The 17,985-nt window shown below is 49.3% G+C and overlaps 6 protein-coding genes across 6 annotated transcripts; 4 read left to right on the forward strand and 2 right to left on the reverse strand.

Moving 5' to 3' along the window:
• Positions 1-1,068: 1,068 nt before the first annotated feature.
• Positions 1,069-2,702, reverse strand: BO94DRAFT_466575 (DUF1996 domain-containing protein; the record flags this gene model as incomplete). The annotated part of the gene is made up of 3 exons (XM_025608169.1): positions 1,069-2,269; positions 2,322-2,478; positions 2,537-2,702. 3 exons carry the CDS (start codon positions 2,700-2,702, stop codon positions 1,069-1,071), a joined length of 1,524 nt encoding a protein of 507 aa, XP_025467077.1.
• A 3,896-nt stretch (positions 2,703-6,598) lies between these two features.
• Positions 6,599-7,391, forward strand: BO94DRAFT_546713 (uncharacterized protein; the record flags this gene model as incomplete). Its single annotated transcript, XM_025613305.1, has 4 exons — positions 6,599-6,740; positions 6,775-6,837; positions 6,883-7,061; positions 7,101-7,391. 4 exons carry the CDS (start codon positions 6,599-6,601, stop codon positions 7,389-7,391), a joined length of 675 nt encoding a protein of 224 aa, XP_025467078.1.
• A 505-nt stretch (positions 7,392-7,896) lies between these two features.
• BO94DRAFT_84130 (putative choline transport protein Ctr) lies at positions 7,897-9,929 on the forward strand. The gene is made up of 3 exons (XM_025617702.1): positions 7,897-8,693; positions 8,773-9,710; positions 9,768-9,929. The coding sequence occupies exons 1-3, from the start codon at positions 8,200-8,202 to the stop codon at positions 9,890-9,892; spliced, it is 1,557 nt and encodes a 518-aa protein (XP_025467079.1). The 5' UTR covers positions 7,897-8,199; the 3' UTR covers positions 9,893-9,929.
• A 776-nt stretch (positions 9,930-10,705) lies between these two features.
• BO94DRAFT_535652 (amidase) lies at positions 10,706-13,089 on the reverse strand. The gene is made up of 6 exons (XM_025611840.1): positions 12,473-13,089; positions 12,294-12,416; positions 12,046-12,198; positions 11,127-11,981; positions 11,000-11,066; positions 10,706-10,946 (listed from the first exon to the last, which is right to left on the reverse strand). Exons 1-6 carry the CDS (start codon positions 12,755-12,757, stop codon positions 10,807-10,809), a joined length of 1,623 nt encoding a protein of 540 aa, XP_025467080.1. The 5' UTR covers positions 12,758-13,089; the 3' UTR covers positions 10,706-10,806.
• Positions 13,090-15,145: 2,056 nt separating this feature from the next.
• Positions 15,146-16,585, forward strand: BO94DRAFT_535655 (uncharacterized protein). Its single transcript, XM_025611841.1, has one exon. It carries the CDS (start codon positions 15,167-15,169, stop codon positions 16,253-16,255), a length of 1,089 nt encoding a protein of 362 aa, XP_025467081.1. The 5' UTR covers positions 15,146-15,166; the 3' UTR covers positions 16,256-16,585.
• A 352-nt stretch (positions 16,586-16,937) lies between these two features.
• On the forward strand, positions 16,938-17,889 carry BO94DRAFT_467010 (pirin family protein; the record flags this gene model as incomplete). The annotated part of the gene is made up of 2 exons (XM_025608192.1): positions 16,938-17,286; positions 17,372-17,889. The coding sequence occupies 2 exons, from the start codon at positions 16,938-16,940 to the stop codon at positions 17,887-17,889; spliced, it is 867 nt and encodes a 288-aa protein (XP_025467082.1).
• Positions 17,890-17,985: the final 96 nt, after the last annotated feature.

The following is a 17,985-nucleotide window of genomic DNA, read 5'->3' on the forward strand; positions in this document are numbered from 1 at the left end:
ACCTATACACTCATCATCTTCACAACACACCCCCAATACCAAAATCCCAAATCCCAACTCCCAAACCCCAACCCTATAACCAACACAACAACAAAACAACAATGAACCTCCCCCTCCTCACCCTCCTCACCATCCTCAGCACCGCCATCGCCTCTCCGGGTCCGAGTATGAACCTCGCTACTAGGGATGTATGTTATCACCCCCCCCCCCACCCCCCCCCCAATTCCCCATTCTCCATTCCCTTTCCCTTAATACCCACCATCCACAATCCTTAGCTATACACCACATGTAACACCATACCCTAACCAAAAGAAACAACAAAAAAAGCTTCCTGTCGGTTCACCATGCAAGAAAGATGGAAGTATGGGGAATTGTGAGAGTGGGTTTTGTCTTGTGAGTTTTCCCAGCCCTAAATCTTTTTTAGAGGGAGGTGGAGATGAGGCTAATAGGATTGGTTTTATTTGGGTGTTGTAGCAAGATGAGAGTGCGGACTCGGGGGTTTGTCGGTGAGTATCCGAGGATTGATTGGTGGTGGTTGGGGGGAAAGAAGGGTAGGATGAGGATAGATGGATGTATATATTGGTATTATTGAAGGATATTGGTGGGAAGTACTAAACTGTATTTTTGAAAGTAGAGTATCATTTTCTGATAGGAGTAGTGTACAGGTATGGGGTGGCCCTTGGTATTGCTAGAGAAAGGTGTTCTCTACGCCGAATGAGTGTTGATGGGACGTTTTCTGCAACATGACGGCAACGTTAACATTTTGGGTATTTGTTCAATCGGTAGTAGTTAATGAGCATACTATCATTCAGTAATATTTGACACCATATCTGACAAAACACATTCCAGCTCTCATCAAGAGAAAAGCAAGACGGTGCTCTGCAATTTCACCTGTTCCAGACAAGGAGCAGACAGTAATTATGTACACGATAAAGAGACAATAATACATGTAGAACTGAAGAGATGGAATCATGTGCTGCAGAAAACCCAATCCAAAGGTTGACTTTGCGATCCCTCAGACAGAGGGAAGACCGCACAAGGGGCCATTTGGGTTGACCTCGAATGGATTTATTTCCGGTGAGCATGCCCGTGGCCATGACGTCTATGGACATGGTGGGAATGTCCATCATGCTGCACAGGAGATTCGGTCGGCGTAGTCACGATAGTGGACATAACTTTGTTGATGGTGGAAGTCGATGTTGAAACAGTCTCCAATGCACCCGTCTCCGTCTGAACAGGGGCCCCCGTTTCATCCGTGAGAACAATGAACTCCTGCTGGACATAAACAATCTTCTGAGTGAAGACACCTTCGACGTAAACGGTGGTAGGATCGGGTGTCCAGCTAGTTGTTGGTGCCGAAGAAGTAGTCGAGGTTGAAAAGAGTGTCGCAGTAGGGGAAGTCAAAGTCGAGAAAGTAGAAAGAGCGGTAGCCGTTACTCCAACATGGACATCCCCCACATTGATAGAGACCCCAATCGAGACACTGGGTTCTGATACAGCTGGGGAGGTATGATGACTCAAGCCGGTATACTTGACCGGACTTGCATATGCAGGACCGGATTGAATGGCAACGTGATTCGGAAGGCCGCCCTTGTGGAGATACACGTTCTCGTCCTTTAGCTCATCCGGCACGGCGAAGCTGCACTGGCCCTGTTCTGCTTCGCTTTGAAGGTCAAATATGGGGCAGTCTTCCACCCGGCCAGACAGGTTAGTACATTCGCTCACTGCACGTTGGAGGACGCCGGTTTGCCAGCCAAAGATGAAGTCTCCATGGTAACCATAACCAGTAGGGTCACCATTTGCGAGAACGAATGTGCCCTGTTTGTCCTTGAACGCATAGGTGTCCCAGATGGTCTCATAGAAAAGCGACACCAGACGGGTCTCGAAGCCTTCCGGGCAATCCCCGTCCATGACTAGCGATGGGTAGGCCATATGCGACCTATGGTCCTTTGAGTCAACGTCCTTGCCATTCCAACAAGAAGGGAACATCAGTTCGAATCGAACACCATCAGTACAATGCTCATCCAAGAAGGTCTTGTTCGGGAGGAAATGACGGCCGAGCGACGGTTCAGCGGCCTGATTATAGTTCAAACAGTTGAACCCAAGGGCTTTTTGACGAAGGGCAGACTGAGATGATTGATTTCCCGACCATTCGGACTTCGGAGGGTCGGGAACTGGCCAAGGAAAGTTGCGTAGAAACGGATCGCCGGCAATCATACGAAAGTTCTCTGGGAATGCGGTCACATTCTCCCCGTTAAGGAAGTAGTAGCTGGTGGCGGTGGTTAGCAACTGACAGCACCCAATATAGGCTTTACACTCACGCAAGCATGCCACCCACTTCATTCACCAGCTCCGCATCACCGTTTTCATGCATGAAATACAGTGCGGGGACCCAGTATGCGGATTGGTCCTGGGTCACCCCGCATGATGTACAGTTCGCTTTCTTGAGACTCATCTCGGTGGCCGACATGGAAAATCCTATTCAGCTAAGTTTAGCGAGGGCACCACCAGGTAGAGACAACATCATCGGACGAACCTCCCGATCCATGAACCACATGGACATGGTCTGATGGTTTCCCTGGGGCCATCAAGGGATCAATTCGAGCGACCCCGCTTCGACCACGACAAGGAAGACGCCAGAAGGCATCTGAGACGCTGGAAAGGGCCGCCAAACAGGCCACAAGAATGACATTTCGGCGCATGATAGGTGGTTGGTTTTCGGAAAGAGTGACAGATGGAAGTAAAGAAGCGATACCGAGTTTCCGGTTTAATGAGCAATTGTGTCAACTACACGCGTCGCCAGGAGCATAAGTACAGACCCAAAGCCATCAAATGTAACAGAGAAGATCAAAACAAAATGAATGTGGAGAAATGAAGGGAAAGCAATTGTGACTAGGCCATCAGTGTTACTCAGTAATAGTGAAAGCGAGTGCGAAGCGAGTGCAAACGCGGGTGCGAGGCATAGTATAAGAACGGCAAGAACCACAACAATGACAAAGCAGTCAGGAATAGTTCTGATCAACTCTGGAACGAGCACTGGCTGATACAGGGCGGCGCTAGTCCATTCAACATCCAAGATCGTGGTTCACGTAAGTGGCTGAGGCGAAGGCAGGGGGCTCCCCTTGCATACCGGAGCCGGTGGCTTGCTCTGCACTCGCCACCAGCCTTCGCGTAGACATGGCTTGAGGCGAATGTTGATGCAAAGAAAATCCACGAAACCGGGCTAGGTTGGGTAGGGAATCAAAGAAACAATAACAACTCACATTCTCTTGGTTGAGAAGACCAAGGGTGCTGGTGGTCGATCAATACCTGTCTCGCTGATTTGTTGGAATGGGTCTGATGTCGGGAATCTAGGGTCTCCTTTCAGCTCTCGGCTACATAACTCATGCCTTTGTCGCAGATAGTAAAGTAGAGGAACCAACGAGAACCATACATTGAGACGGCAAAAAGATCAATGATAACTGGTTGAACCAAGGAACGGAAGAAGTATAAAAGAACAGGGATTGTAGGAATTCGGGATTCTATCTTTCTTTTCAAGAGGAAAAAGGAGTGGAAGGACGTCAATGCCGTCTGTAAGGCCCGGAGGCAGAAAAAAGGAGGGGGGACAATAAAGCCAGCGGAGAACTCCTAAGTGGCAGGAGGGGTAATAGGTACATTATAAAGGGATCAATCTCCCTATCAGGATGGTAAGCAATCTAAGCAGGTAAGACCGTACACAATGATTTATGGGGTCCATTTTTGCCAGGATTTTAGACAAAGATTCCAGCGGCCATTGGGTTTCTGTCACCATCTTGATGGTTGGCTGATTGGAGATCTGGTGAATCAACAGACCTGAACTCTCTATAATTAGGGATATGAAAGGGTCCACAGATAGATATGTCGTGCCAAACTATGGAGTCCTGTGTCGCACAATCGCATCTGCTGTCTTGAGTCTTGACTCATGCATGATAGCGCCGATCGCGTTCAGTGGCTGCAAGGCAAAACCATGCGGTGATGCGCAGCGTCTAGCGCAGTTTCTATTTTCTTCCTATAGTACCACACCGATCCGAGTAAAATCACAGGGTCATCCGCAGCAGAAGTGATCGATTTCTCAAGCATTGCATGTGACAAAGGACAGCCGCTGGGTGACTTAAGCGAAGGGGTTCATTTCCCCAGGACCAGCCAAGAAAGGCAGTGTCTCAATCCCAGCCAATCCCTTAGCGATCCGGGTTCACTAAGAGTTATGATAGCAGTTCGTTGGTGTAGTCAGTGCATCCCCAAGGGGGTCATATTCAGGAGTCTATCCTATAAGGATGCAGATCTGCGATCCAACATGATGGGGGAACGATCATGAAACAGGCGTAGCCCCCTCAGGTTAGGAACCTGGAACTTGGAAGGAAGCCCGGGAAAAGGGACAAAGGGACAAAGGGACAAAGGGTGTTCCTGGCTAGTCTGCCGCTAGCGAGCCTGGCTGGGGCCTAGCGCGCCTTTGTTCCGTCGGTCGCAGCTTGCAGGATGCACGATGCCGATTGCAGATCGGGCTGCATTACTCAGATGAAGTGGTGTATTGCCACCAGTTATGTCTCATAGCTGCTAGAAAGATTATTTAATATAAGGGTCTTTGCTTCAAGAGCTCGATGTTTGGACTGAAAAGCACATTGTGTTCGGCGCAACCATGACCGATTGACAGGGAATGATTGTACCATGTTTTCGATCACGCAAAAATGTGGTTTCTGACCAGGCATCATGAAAAAATAAGATAGTTCTGAAAATAAAATCACGATGCGATATCAGTTGATAGAGATGAATGACAGGTAAGAAGAACTTTGGTGTGTGAAATGTGACTGAGCCACTCAGCAACATATATTTTACCGGAATACACAGACCTCACATGACATCAGTGGTCGTACGATGTCCACACTGCAGGAAAGTCAAGATCTTAAAGAACAAACTCGTTCAACTGACTGACGGATAACACTATTAATTTATCGCGGAACTGAAGAAAGGAACACGCCTCTTAATCGGTAATCCCCAATCAAACACGAGGTTCTCTATCTGGTCTACACCCTGTCATCTCCGCCCTATCAAGATAGCACAGATCTAGATCGCTCAAACCCATGCAACACGATAAAACCGGATAAGAATGATTGCAGGCTATCTACAGCGTAGATCAATGATTGTATGTATCTGTTCGATCGCTAGTGATAACGAATCTATATTATCAGTAGTACGTAAATCTCCAAAGATAGTTTCAAGCGCATCCCGTCCGTTGTCACAATTTCCCCTCTATGGGTAAGCCGTCAGAGCCGGACCATTGATTGTGCATTAGTACAGATTGACTATCATCTAGGAGCATTCTGGTTTGAATAGCCGGAAATGAAGGTTGCAGCAAGGGAATGCTCTTTGACATAGGAGCTGCGGAACGATTCTCCATGAACATTCTGTAGATATCATAACTTGAATGACACCTCATAAGTCAGTGGACCGAATAAGTGTCCATTCGTGATCTGAAAATGTCAGCAAATTTACTTTTCCATCTCAACAAAATCCCCGGCTGTCATCCCCAGGAGTGGGCCACACGACAGTTGAGAATAATATGAGAGAGTGTTATCAATCAATTACCGCTACGGACGAGCAGAACCGGCAAACCTTCCCCGAAAACAAAGATCCATTTTCTGGCTGTCATGGAGCCCATTCGAAATTCGAAATTCGAAGACACACTGCTGGATCGATGGAGGGTGCAGGCTTACTACATGCGGTAAAGAGGCATGCCGCGAAATCATTCTTATCTAGGCGCTATCCCCCAGGCGGGAAAGGAATCCTACGGCCCCAGCTTTGTGGCGGATACTAAGAGACGCCGGGTGGTAACCAAGTAAGTCGGCCATGATTAGTTTCGAAAAATAATAATCCGTTGTAATGGCGAGTCAGTGTTTGTTGAGTGGACGTCTCGGGAGTCGGAACAACGGAACGCTGCGCATAGAAACCAAGCCGCTTGATTGAAACACAGCTACGCGGTTGGGCGTCGTGGCTCGTGAAGTCGGAGTGCTTCGTAGGCCACCGAGGATGCAAAGATCGTCGGCTAAAGGTAAAACGGGCAGCGGAAACTTAATGACCTAGTCTGCTCGGATGGGCAATGATTGTTGGCCCTAAGAAGGCAAGTCGACGATACGGCAGTCTAAGGCGGCTTTAGTTGCGGGAAGATTCCGTGGCGCAATCTCTGATTCCTCGCATGCGCCTGCTCGGTTTCAGTGAATAGCTCCCTAGAGTAGAGATGGATTGCCGAGTACGAAGCAATTGCGCAGCATCAAGGTTAGTGAAAGAAAGCATAGGTACTCCGTACTCCGTACTTCCCTAGGACTTGCCGGTTGTCGGCCGGATCCCGCACTGATGCAGGTATCTACATAGTAAATAGTTTAGTGCCCTTCAATCGGGCACAACTCGTAGCGGCCAACTTTCCATTCTTATTCGACCGAGAAGGGGACCAAGAAAATGCCTCGAATCGCAAAGGTAGCCCGGTGAATTCTCTTAGTCAAATGTTTCTCCTCTCGTGGTCTTGGGATTACTGCTTGCGAATGAGATGCTCCGGTTCATATGAGGTCCACTGCGCGGTGGCTCCCAGATGCGGGTTTGGGCTAAGCCAATCGAGTTAACCAACACAGCAACAAGAGGGGCTGTAAAAGCCGACCCGCTGGAGAAAGTTCGGATGGGAGTCGACAAGAAGAGCGGAGAGGTCCAGTTTGTCGTTATTCGTTTGCCTCAATGTATGCGAGAGTATCATTTTCTAATGAACCCCAGGTTTCCTGGAAAATGACTACTTGGCAAGAGATTATGATATCATGAGGAAGAAGGATCCTGCAGGTTATGCGGGCCAGACTCGTGTTGACTGTCGAAAAACTTTCTGAGCTCGGCCCGGTCCCGTGAGAAAGCAAAGGGGCAATGGCTCCGATCGGCCTAAGGACCACGCACCTCGCCGTAGACGGTATGACGATTGCAAAGATCCTAAGAGAATGAAAAGGAACAGGGCAAAGGGTACGAAGCTCCGTAAGCGGAACTGCTTTCCACCGGCACACACGCACAGAAAGGTGCGACACTCGATAGGTATAGTGCTTCGTACTTCGTAGGGAGTTAAAAATCTGTTGTCGGAACCCAAATCCACCCAGTTGGCCAAGTGGGGGGAGCCGCCACTCCCTGCAGCCAAGATCAGCCAACGAGGGGGCTCGGTGGTCTCCGGCACCAGAGCCCCATTGGGCGTCCACAGAGCACACTATCTGACTGCCGGCCTCGACGTGTTGGTTGTTGAGCCCTCTACCTTAATTTCCCAGCCGGATAGACCCTCTGATGACGATATCAGGCTGGCGAAAGCGAATCGGATCCGTGAGATCTGGCTGCGTCTGCACCACCATGTCGGTTGAGGTTAGGCCCGGCTGTTGGAGTGGCAGAAGATGGGGAGCGTCATCGAAGCAAGCAGGATACGGGGAACCCTTCCATCGTTAAGACTGGTGGGGACGCCGCAGGAGGCTTGATTCGAAGCTGAAGGAGGGGAAAAAAGAAAAAGAAAAAGCGCTTTTTCGATCTTAAATACTCACACGTATCCCAAACCAGGTCTCGCCGCATATCCTCAAACTCTCTTCTCCTACCTTTCTCCTCTTCTCCCCTTTCCTCTTCCTCCTACTCCTCCTCTTTCCTCTGCTAGAACCCTTCTCTGCGATATCCGTGGTGAAGGTCTAGTGTTCACCTGTTCTCCGCGTTGGCTGTCGTGTCCCACACCAACCCGCCTTGTTTGATAGCTGAAAGCACACGCAACGAAACACAGATTGACTTCTGTAATACTGATCGCTCCGGGCGTTTTGTATCCTTGTATCGCCGTATCGCCGGGTACAGCCTCTCAGCCCTCCTGCGACAGTTGATCTGCCCTTCTCGCGACTTCAACGACAGTTTGCGACAACCCATCTGCGACATTGACTAGCAAAACGCGTGCCAACCGCAGCCAATCTGTCCACCAGCAGCACCGAAGCTTCCCGCCGAGTGTTTTGAAAGCACAATAAGCCCTCATGCAGCAGTGGTCTTGATCGAACCAATTAGACCTCTTTAGGATCTCCAACGCGATTATCTTGCAACACGGCAGTCCGGCCCAGTCACCTTCGATTGCCCTTTGCGCCATAACCTCTCCGCGACAACGCTCGTTTTTGACGCTGACCCTTGCCTACATTGTCTGGAACAATGAGTGCTCTCGATATAGAAAAGAAGGCGAGCGTGAACCACGCCTCGTCCAGCGAAAATGCCTCTGGATCTGATGATGCAGACGGACTTAGGCTGGCCGAGATGGGGTACACGCAGGATTTGCAACGCAATTTCTCCTTGCTTTCACTGGTTGGGATTGCGTTCTGTATGTCCAATTCCTGGTTCGGTATCTCGGCATCCTTGATCACCGGTATCAGCTCTGGTGGTACAGTTCTCATCATCTACGGCTTGTTTTGGATCACCTTCATCTCGTGTTGTGTTGCTGCCTCGCTTTCGGAACTGGCTAGCTCCATGCCCAACTCTGGTGGCCAATATTTCTGGGCGAACGAACTTGCTCCGAAAAAGTATGCTCGGTTTTCGTCCTACGTCACTGGCTGGTTCGGATATGCGGGTGCCATCTTCGCCAGTGCTAGTGTTGTACTCAGTCTCGGATCCGGTGTTGTGGGAATGTGGCAGCTTGGCCATCCATCATTGTATGCTTTCAAATTCCCATCCTTGCTACCTGAACGAGTGTGACCTCCTTCATGTGCGTAGTGCTGACACCAACCACAGTGTTCCCCAAGCCTGGCATACTGTAGTAGCATACCAACTCATCAACTTCTTCTGCTACCTCTTCAATTGCTGGGGTAAATTCTTGCCCGCCGTCGCCAAGGCCACGCTATATATCTCTCTGCTGTCGTTCCTGGTCATCCTGATCGTTGTTCCGGCTTGTGCCAATCCGCATGCGAGCGGGTCTTTCGTGTTTGGGCACTTTGCTAACGCTACCGGCTGGAAGTCGGATGGAATCGCATTCATTGTCGGTCTGATCAACCCGAACTGGATCTTCGCCTGCTTGGATTCCGCAACTCATCTTGCCGAAGAGGTGCCACAACCCGAGAAGAACATTCCCATTGCCATCATGACGACAGTTGGTCTTGGTTTTGTTACCGCATGGTTCTATTGTGTTGCCATGTTCTTCAGCATCACTGACCTTGATGCGCTCCTGAACTCCGCTACCGGAGTCCCCATTCTGGAACTTTACTACCAAGCCCTGAGAAATAGGGCCGGTGCCATTGTTCTGGAAACTCTCTTGGTGGTGACAGGCATGGGCTGTCTGATTGCATGCCACACTTGGCAGTCACGTCTTGCTTGGGCCTTCGCTCGGGACCGCGGTATGCCTGGACACCAGTGGCTCTCCCAGGTCAACAAGAAGCTAGATGTGCCGATCGCCGCCCACACCGCAAGCTGTTTCATCGTGGCCGTTCTTGGCTTGCTCTACCTCGGATCCTCCACTGCATTCAACAGTATGGTCACAGCATGTATCTCTCTGCTGTACATCTCATACTCGATTCCCGTTATCTGTCTCCTGTACCGTGGTCGCGACAACATCAAGCACGGTCCCTTCTGGCTGGGTAAATGGGGTCTTTTTGCGAACATTGTCACCTTAGCCTGGACTCTCTTCTGTCTCGTCATGTACTCGTTCCCCGCGAGTATGCCAGTCACGACAGGCAGTAAGTATCCCATCACGTGGACCCCTCAAGAAGCATTGTGGCTAACTTGACTGGCAGATATGAACTATGTTTCGGCCGTATATGGAGTCGTTGTCTTCATTATCCTGTGTGACTGGTTCGTTCGAGGCAGACGTTCATTCAGAGGCAGCTTGAGTTGTGTGGAAGGAGAAAATACCGAGTAAAGCGAGGCTGGATCATCACATACTCTGTTCACCCTCTCTTAATGTGTCTGAGCGCTTGGAAGGAAAGGCTCATTCACAGCTTATGACACCAACCGGGGATTCCTAGCGAGTCTGGGATCTTCATGACTTCAAAAAAACGAAAAGAAAAATCTGTATATAGACGATACCCTGGTGATATAGAGTCAATATAGACGAATGAAAAAAATTCAATAAGTCTGGGCTTTCCACTTGTTGGCTCGAATAACGGGGCATGATGAGAAACGAGAAGTTGACTTCTCGATGCGAAACACTGGCAACAACGAGGAATATGACCCGAAGTCATCACGATGGCATGTAGTTGAAGAATATCGAGGAAACAAGCTCTCAATCCCACAATGGCCAGGGAGGTGGAAAAGACAAAAGGGGAGAAGCAAAACTGACGTTCCATGTGACCACCACAAACGTAGCTAGACCGTTTATGGCCGGGACAGTCGTCTCCCCAGAACATTCTAGGCCGCTCCATTTACTGGAGGCCCAACCGCCCATGACAAACCTGGAGCCCGAACTTGCCATGTGGCTTGCAATAGCACCATTTTCTGACTCTCAAAATTCTTATTTGTGTGACTCATGAGCAGACCTTGCGTCCTCGGAGCCGGATAGCTGATAAAAATGCGTTTGTTTGCTATACTGATACGTAATCGGCTGGGCCTGGTTATAGCAGAGTCAATCCTATACGTCAACCGATAGCCTTGCGGTGAGCAATCTTTTCGGTTAGTCAGGAGAGGCAAAGGAAGACGGCTTGGTAATTCCAGCAGGCTTTTACTTTGCTATCATTAGGGGGTTGCTTTCTGTATTGTATTTAATATTCCAATGCAACTACTATGACCGTCCCTCATAAAATCCAAATGTAGACAATCTGAAGGAACATCATCATGTTATAGCATGGGTTTGAACTTCAAATCATCACGGAGAACCTTGTCAATGACCTCAGTAGCCATGAGTACTTCTTCATCTTGAAATCTCCATCCAACAACCTGAATAGCAGTAGGTGCACCGTCTACTGCATCGGGATCATCTGTGAACACAATTAGTGGCTGGTTCCGTGATCAACTCAAAGAGCATACTTACAACCGTCACATGTTTCTGAGTCCAGTGATTTATCAGCCTTGAGGTAAGGAATGATACTCGTAGGAAACTAAATGTTCCATGTCAGCAAACAAACGCGACCCAAGGTATCTTGGCTTTCGGCTCTCACATTCAACAAATTCCAGATGACAGTATATATCGGCGGTCCATATGTATCATGTGGACCTGCAGTCGACCAGTGACCAGGACAGATAAGAACATCCAACTTATACTCCCTCCAAACTTCAGCCATCTTTTCCCGGTACGCGATCAACGAAGTATTGGCGTTCCAGACATCGTCCAACGTGAATGTGGGATCCTGTATGCCAGCTAGAGTAGCTGGAGAAGTGTACTCCAAGGCTTTGATTGGTTGCTCTTCGCCCTTCAGAACATGCTGCAGGAGGGTTTGTTTGTTGTCAAAGAGGAAGTATCGTGCTGCCAGCTTTAGACCATCGTGGAATGAGGGGGCATTAGTTACTAAACGCACAGTGTGGCCAGCCGTCTCGAGTGCAGCCTGTGCGGATTTGAGTGCCCGTTTCACAGGTGGAAATAGTGGGAAATCCTCATCGCCCATATAAAATCCGATACTCAGTCTCTTCTTCGGAGGCACATGCCGCCATCCAGTTCCAAGAGCAGTAGAATCAAGGCGCCATGGCTCTGAGGAGAGAATCGTTCGACAGAAGAACGTCAAGTCCGATGCACTGTTTGCGAGTGGCCCAACTGCAGATACGAGGCCAGGGGTTCCTGGTCTGTCTCCCAATTCAACCTTTCCGTGTGGCATTCGGTCTGCAGTTGGTTTGAAGCCATATGTGCCGTTGCAGAGAGATGGTGCGCGAATGGAACCTCCAACATCTGTACCTACCCCTAAGATGGAGCCTCGAAAGGCCACCAGAGCGCCTTCACCCCCACTACTGCCACCAGCGCTGAGGCTAAGTTTATGGGGGTTCAACGTTCGTCCAAAAACATTGTTGACACTATCCATGGTCTTGAACGAAGATAAAGAATATCAGCGAAAGGTTGAGGAGACAAGCGAAATATTGGCTTCATACCAACAATGTCTGTGGAATATTTGTCTTGAGGTACAAGATCGCGCCATTTGCAAGGAGGATATCAACGAGAGGAGAATTCTCAGCAGCAAGTGGCTCCTTCAGGAAAGACACAAAACCGATTGTAGTCGCTTGTCCTTTGACATTGAAGCTGTCCTATTGTATCAAGAGATTGGTGGCCACGGTGTTAGCAAGAACAATGCCCATCACTCCAGGTCATTAAAATTTGCGACTAGGACAGGTGATCCAACCTTTACACTGATAGGGAGGCCATGGAAGGGCCCGTAAGGCCTATTGTATTTGGCTAGATAATCATCGAGAAATTTCGCTCTCTCAAATGCTTCTGCGAAGAATATCTCAGTCGCGCAGTTGGTCTGGTTGAATGTGTCAGCCAAAAGGTTTGCCCCGATCGCGAGATAAGCATACATACCAACTGCTGTGCAATCGCAGCTCTCTTGCAAAAAGCCTTACAGACTTGGAGGGAAGTCAACGTGCCTTGAATAATATCACGGTGGAGGCCCTGGGCGTCATAGGACTCTGTGATTCTGATCTCCTCCCTAGTCAACAGACGATGGCTCCTTGAGATATCAAAGGCACTTATGTCGGCGTCCTGATTGATCTGAGTCAAAATGGCTTCCGGAAGTATCCAGTCAGGAGGGATTCTGGAAGCACGGTCCCTGAGCTTATCAGCGATGAGAGCATTCCAGCCGGTCATGTTGCAGAGGGGACTAATTTCCTCCCCTCCGAGCTGTAATGGAAGGGGAAACGAAGGGTGGGAGTGTATGCAGTATCAAGTTTGAGAGAGCGTTATGAGATAAGACCGCTTGGTGGGAGCCTGCGTCTGCTTGTTTGTAGCGGGGTTAACTTGCTCCATGGCGAGCTAATTGAAGCCACCGTATTCACCCGGTGCTATATAACATGGTCATAATAATATTATTCACAAGGCTATCTGGTGACGTGGATAAGGCAAACTATTGGGAATTGAGTACTGGGTGAAGGGAGCACTCTGGCATCCATATTGTTGCCTTGCCTGCAGGCACTCAAGCCCATGAACTGATTCAATGTTGGTTTTTTTTTTCCAGACCCCCTAATGCAAAACCGTGGCTATGTCAGCCACCATAACCAGAGACGTTGCTTAGCGGCAAAGTCAAATGGCTGGCAGGATCAACCTACTGTCAAGTGTGCTACGCCGTCAGTTATCGGAAGCCAATGATTGATTGACGGCAAGAGATATTCACCCGACATGTTGGCCCATTCATGCAGCTGCCCCAACACGTGAGCTCTGTCCCCGGCAAACCTCGGCTCCGATTTCCTTTATACACAATGAGTCCGTCTCCATGCGTTGAATTGGCTGACATCGCCGCTCGATGAAGCACCGCTTCGATGTACAAATGGCGGCATAGGCCTCGGTTCTGACGTACATGTCAATTCTGAAAATTTCCAAATCATCAAGCCTATGCTAATCAAATGAAATGGAATGTCACCGTTGATTGCACCCATCACTCTGCAGCCTTATGATTAGACTCGGACACATCAAGGCTTGCTAGAAAATTCGAAGTTTGAACACTTACATATGGGTATCAATGGCCAACAAACTAAGGCTCACCGATTATTCTCAGAGGCTCGTTATTCCTTAGTAAGCACATTATTCCCTGTCATCGGACAACGTCCCGAATTTCCTAGGTAAGATGTTATGACCGATCGAGCTCTATGCGACATCAGGTCCGGAAAGCATTGAATTTTGGGGATTCAAGATCCAAGGCAAACCGCATCTATTCGACCTGCCTCACATCGCCATGATCGGATGAACAGCATGAGCACCGAGCACGCCTTCAGATTGGTGCTGCGGGCACTTTGGAAAGACCGAGATAGTGGGAAATAGAACAAAGACATGATTGGTGGAGTAAGCCCTAGACTCTACTGTGTAAGACCCCTTCAAAGATGCATTGATGAGTTGGACTGGATGTCGATCACCAATGATGCTCCTGGCGACCTTCATATAGCCGACTGGCTCAGTCAGCGGTTGTTTCGATTGTTCTATGAATCAGACTCTGTTGGACCTAGCCAACTTTATCAATTTCCTGGATAATCTTTTGTTTCGTCCCCCATCTAATTTCTGATTGGAATTTGGTAGGATGGTATAATGATAAGATGAACTGAATGGATCCGATTGGAGTGACAACTGAAAGGAAACCGATTCCAATCCAGCTGGAGTACAACGAAAGTGGGTCTCTACCAGCCAATTAGGGTGTTTAGTTTACGAGCGGGCCAATGGCAAGAAGGGCGGCCTGGCCAGCCTTCAGGCAGCTGCCCGTCAGCAATCCCATCCTCAATGCATCGATTGCCTTCCATCTTCGTTTCAGGGGCATGACCGTCACTAGACATCATCTATGGCGGAAGCAGTTAATTATAAATAGATGACCCCGGTAGCAAGTTTAGCCCGGAGCATTGAAAAGCAAACACTGAAATGGAGCCCCACCAGAAGAAGCGTCGTGCAAGCAGACCTAAAGCCAAGACAGGCTGTCGGACATGCAAGTGAGTGCCAGTTGCCTTCTTACACTAAACGATCTTGCGCTTACGGTCTACAAGGATTCGTCGGGTCAAATGCGATGAGGGTCGACCAGCATGTAGACGATGCTTATCAACCGGCCGAGTTTGCGATGGCTATGGAATCTGGGGTGGGGGAAATACTTCTTCTGGCAATCGTGCTACCATACCAAAGATCTACCAGAATGTGCTATCGTGCTATAATGCGCCGGTGCCAATTGCTCATGCCGGATCTTCTGAGCGAGTATGTGTAGATTGGTTCATCCAGCGCACGATTCCCAAGGTTGGAGGAGTCTTTTCATCCGATTTCTGGAGCAGGCTAGTCATCCAAGCAATTTCTCAAGAGCCAGCAGTGCGGCATGCTGCTCTAGCATTGGCATCTACACACCGATATGGGGCACAAAAAGGTGACCAGGGATGTACAACGGATGATCATTTAGGAGAGTATGAAAAGTTCACTCTCCAGCACTACAACCAAGCAATCAGTTGTCTCCGGGTTGAATTCAGGCGCAGCCACAGGCAGGATCAATGTATGACGGTTGCCCTTATTACTTGCATGTTATTTGTGACCCTCGAAATGATGCGAGGGCAATATAGAGCAAGCCAGACCCATCTGCGGCATGGGTTAAAGCTGTTGAAAGAGACACAGAGGCTGTCTGGCACCTCTAGAAGTGGAAAAATCCTGATAAGTGCTTTATCACAAACCGTCGAAGATGATATCATTCAAGTCTTTAGCAGACTCGCAGTACAGTCTGCTCTACTTGGTCACGAAACCGGATGTTCGGACCTGGACTACGACATTCAACCTCGTCATTCACCTTACAAATTTCTAACAATCGAGCAAGCCAGGCAATATCTGGATATCCTTCTTGCGAGAGCGCAATCCTTGGTGGAGATGGGTCGCCAGATAGAAACAAACATATACGTTGAGCCTCAGAGCTATGAGGAGCTTCTCGAATCTCAGTGGCGTATTGAAAAGGAACTGACGATCTGGTTTGACGTCTACAAGCTATCCCTTGAGGAGTTTCAATCTCACGATGTGTCCCAAGGTATATTGGCAGAGAAATTACTCGTGATGTACCATACCATGGCGCTGATCATGGTCACGACCTGCATTCCATGGACCGATGAAACAGCATTCGACCTACAGACCGAAAGGTTTCTGTCGATCATCCACGAGGCAATCAGAATCTGCCAAGCCATCAAAGATGTCTATCCCGATTCTTTTGACAGCGGAACGCCTCTCGGTTGTCCTCTGGGCATGGCATTTACAATGGACATTGGCTTCATCCAACCGTTATACTATACCGCCCTTAAGTGCAGGATACCTCGAATCCGACGCCACGCAATCAAACTTCTTCGATTGGCCCCTCACCGTGAAGGCAGATGGAATGGCATTCGCACCGCTAAGATCGCCGAGGAGGTGATAGCATATGAAGAACGCAACATTTATGAGGACTCTGCATTTGAGGGTAATTTTGATATCCTCAGCCTGCCACAGGTGGAAGATTCGATGTCAATATTGCCATACTTGTGCCGGATTTCCGATGTGCGTGTCGAATTGCCCAATGAGACCACAGGTGAAGTCACTGTGTCTTTCTGGCAGATAGAAGACGGTAGCAGCTGGAAGGTGTGTGAGAAAGTGTTCCCTAGGGAAGATCCATGAGAGATCTGTATAGCAGAATGTTGCATGAACTTGGGTCCTCATTCTTGGCACTGTCTTCTCTGCGATCACCATACCGGGGATGATCCTATTTCAATAGGGTGTCGATATAATCATCGTCACTGGTATATCAACTGAACGAAACGGATGCTCATCAGGATGGCACGATCGCATTTTCGCCCCTCGAACAAAAGACTAAATCCCATGGACAGCTCTGGGAGCTTCTATTTTCTGTCCCCAGATCGCTATGACGTCATGAGATGTATCATTTCAGCCAATCACAGCCGCCGTTATAATATCTTACCGATCATTGACAATGGCGCTTGTTCAGCATCTGAATCACGAATACTGTATATTGAAGTGGAATATTCAGAACATGGATACCCAACGATCCCTATAACCGAATCATGCATTCTTACACATGCTCAGTCAATGATTTGCAACCGCCAAAAGGCCCGCATCGACGGACGGACTCCTTAGTCAGTCTTACCCCATGCTTACGGATCCCCGCCGCCCGAGCCTATCCCGTATTTCCGTTCGGGACTATAAAGTCGATCTTCGATCTAGACAAACGATGAAAGACTCCCTTCAAATGCATATTCCAACACCATCCTACATCCTTCTATTCCTACTCCCTCTCATCATTCTCCTCATCAAAACGATCATCTTCCCAACCAATTCAGACATGTCCAAGCCCCTCGCTCACGCGTCCATCATCGCCCGCCGCTCCAGCGAGCGTGGCTACGCCGAACACGGCGGCTGGCTCAAAAGCTTCCACACCTTCAGCTTCGCCAATTACTACGACCACCGCTTCAACAACTTCGGCAGTCTGCGCGTCCTCAACGAAGACCGCGTAGCTGCCCGCAACGGATTCCCAACCCACCCACACCGCGATGCCGAGATCTTCAGCTACATCCTCAGCGGAGAGCTCACGCACCGCGATAGCATGATCAAGAAGGGCGCGGAAGGCGAACAAGGAAAACAATTCTACCGTATGAATCGCGGCGACGTCCAATTCACCACCGGCGGAACCGGTATGTATCCCAACCCATCCCATCCCTTCCCCCCAACAACCAAAAAAAAAAAAAAAACAACAAAAACTAACCCCCCACCTCCCAGGAATCGCGCACTCCGAGCAAAACGAATCCAACAAACCCGTCCACTTCCTCCAAATCTGGGCCCTACCCTGGAAATCCAGCCTCAAGCCCCAATACCACACCCGGACTTTCCCCGAAGCCGCCAAACGTCAAGCTTTCGTTCCCATTCTCTCCCCGCTCGCTGCCGGCCCTGACGCATCCCCCGCCGACGAGGAAGCCGCCGTCCCAAAGATCCCCGATACGATTCCCATTCACGCGGACTTCTTAATGGGAGCGGGCATTATTGAACCCGAGCAGACGTTCCAGTGGACGGTGGGTGCCGGGGAGGACGTGGTCAGTCGCAAGAAGAAGCGCAATGTGTATGTGCATTTGCCGATGACGAAGAACGGGAAGGCGAAGATCCGGTTGGATTCGCGGGAGGAGATGGTGCTGGGGGAGGGCGATGGGGCGTTTATCACGGGGGTGAATGCGGGGGATGTTTTGAGGGTGGAGAGTGTGGGTGAGGTTGAGGCTGAGGTGGTGGTTTTGGATAGTGATTAGATGGTTGCTTGGTTGCTTGGGTATAGAGAGGCGTTTGGGTTTGGGTTCTGGATGGTTAACACGTGTATCTTTATTTGGTGGTCATGATAGAGTATA

This window comes from Aspergillus sclerotioniger, assembly GCF_003184525.1.
Source record: "Aspergillus sclerotioniger CBS 115572 chromosome Unknown BO94scaffold_15, whole genome shotgun sequence".
In the NCBI taxonomy this organism is placed as follows: domain Eukaryota; kingdom Fungi; phylum Ascomycota; class Eurotiomycetes; order Eurotiales; family Aspergillaceae; genus Aspergillus; species Aspergillus sclerotioniger.

What these genes read in the sequence shown, in the direction of transcription:
- BO94DRAFT_84130 (XM_025617702.1), top strand. Translation starts at nt 8,200, where the DNA reads ATGAGTGCTCTCGATATAGAAAAGAAGGCGAGCGTGAACCACGCCTCG. An exon ending in CAGCTTGGCCATCCATCATT is followed by an intron (nt 8,694 to 8,772) that starts GTATGCTTTCAA and finishes CACCAACCACAG; the next exon opens with TGTTCCCCAAGCCTGGCATA. An exon ending in TATGCCAGTCACGACAGGCA is followed by an intron (nt 9,711 to 9,767) that starts GTAAGTATCCCA and finishes CTTGACTGGCAG; the next exon opens with ATATGAACTATGTTTCGGCC.
- BO94DRAFT_535652 (XM_025611840.1), bottom strand. Translation starts at nt 12,757, where the DNA reads ATGACCGGCTGGAATGCTCTCATCGCTGATAAGCTCAGGGACCGTGCT. An exon ending in ATATTCCACAGACATTGTTG is followed by an intron (nt 11,982 to 12,045) that starts GTATGAAGCCAA and finishes TCTTCGTTCAAG; the next exon opens with ACCATGGATAGTGTCAACAA. An exon ending in CTCAGAAACATGTGACGGTT is followed by an intron (nt 10,947 to 10,999) that starts GTAAGTATGCTC and finishes TTGTGTTCACAG; the next exon opens with ATGATCCCGATGCAGTAGAC.
- BO94DRAFT_535655 (XM_025611841.1), top strand. Translation starts at nt 15,167, where the DNA reads ATGATGCGAGGGCAATATAGAGCAAGCCAGACCCATCTGCGGCATGGG.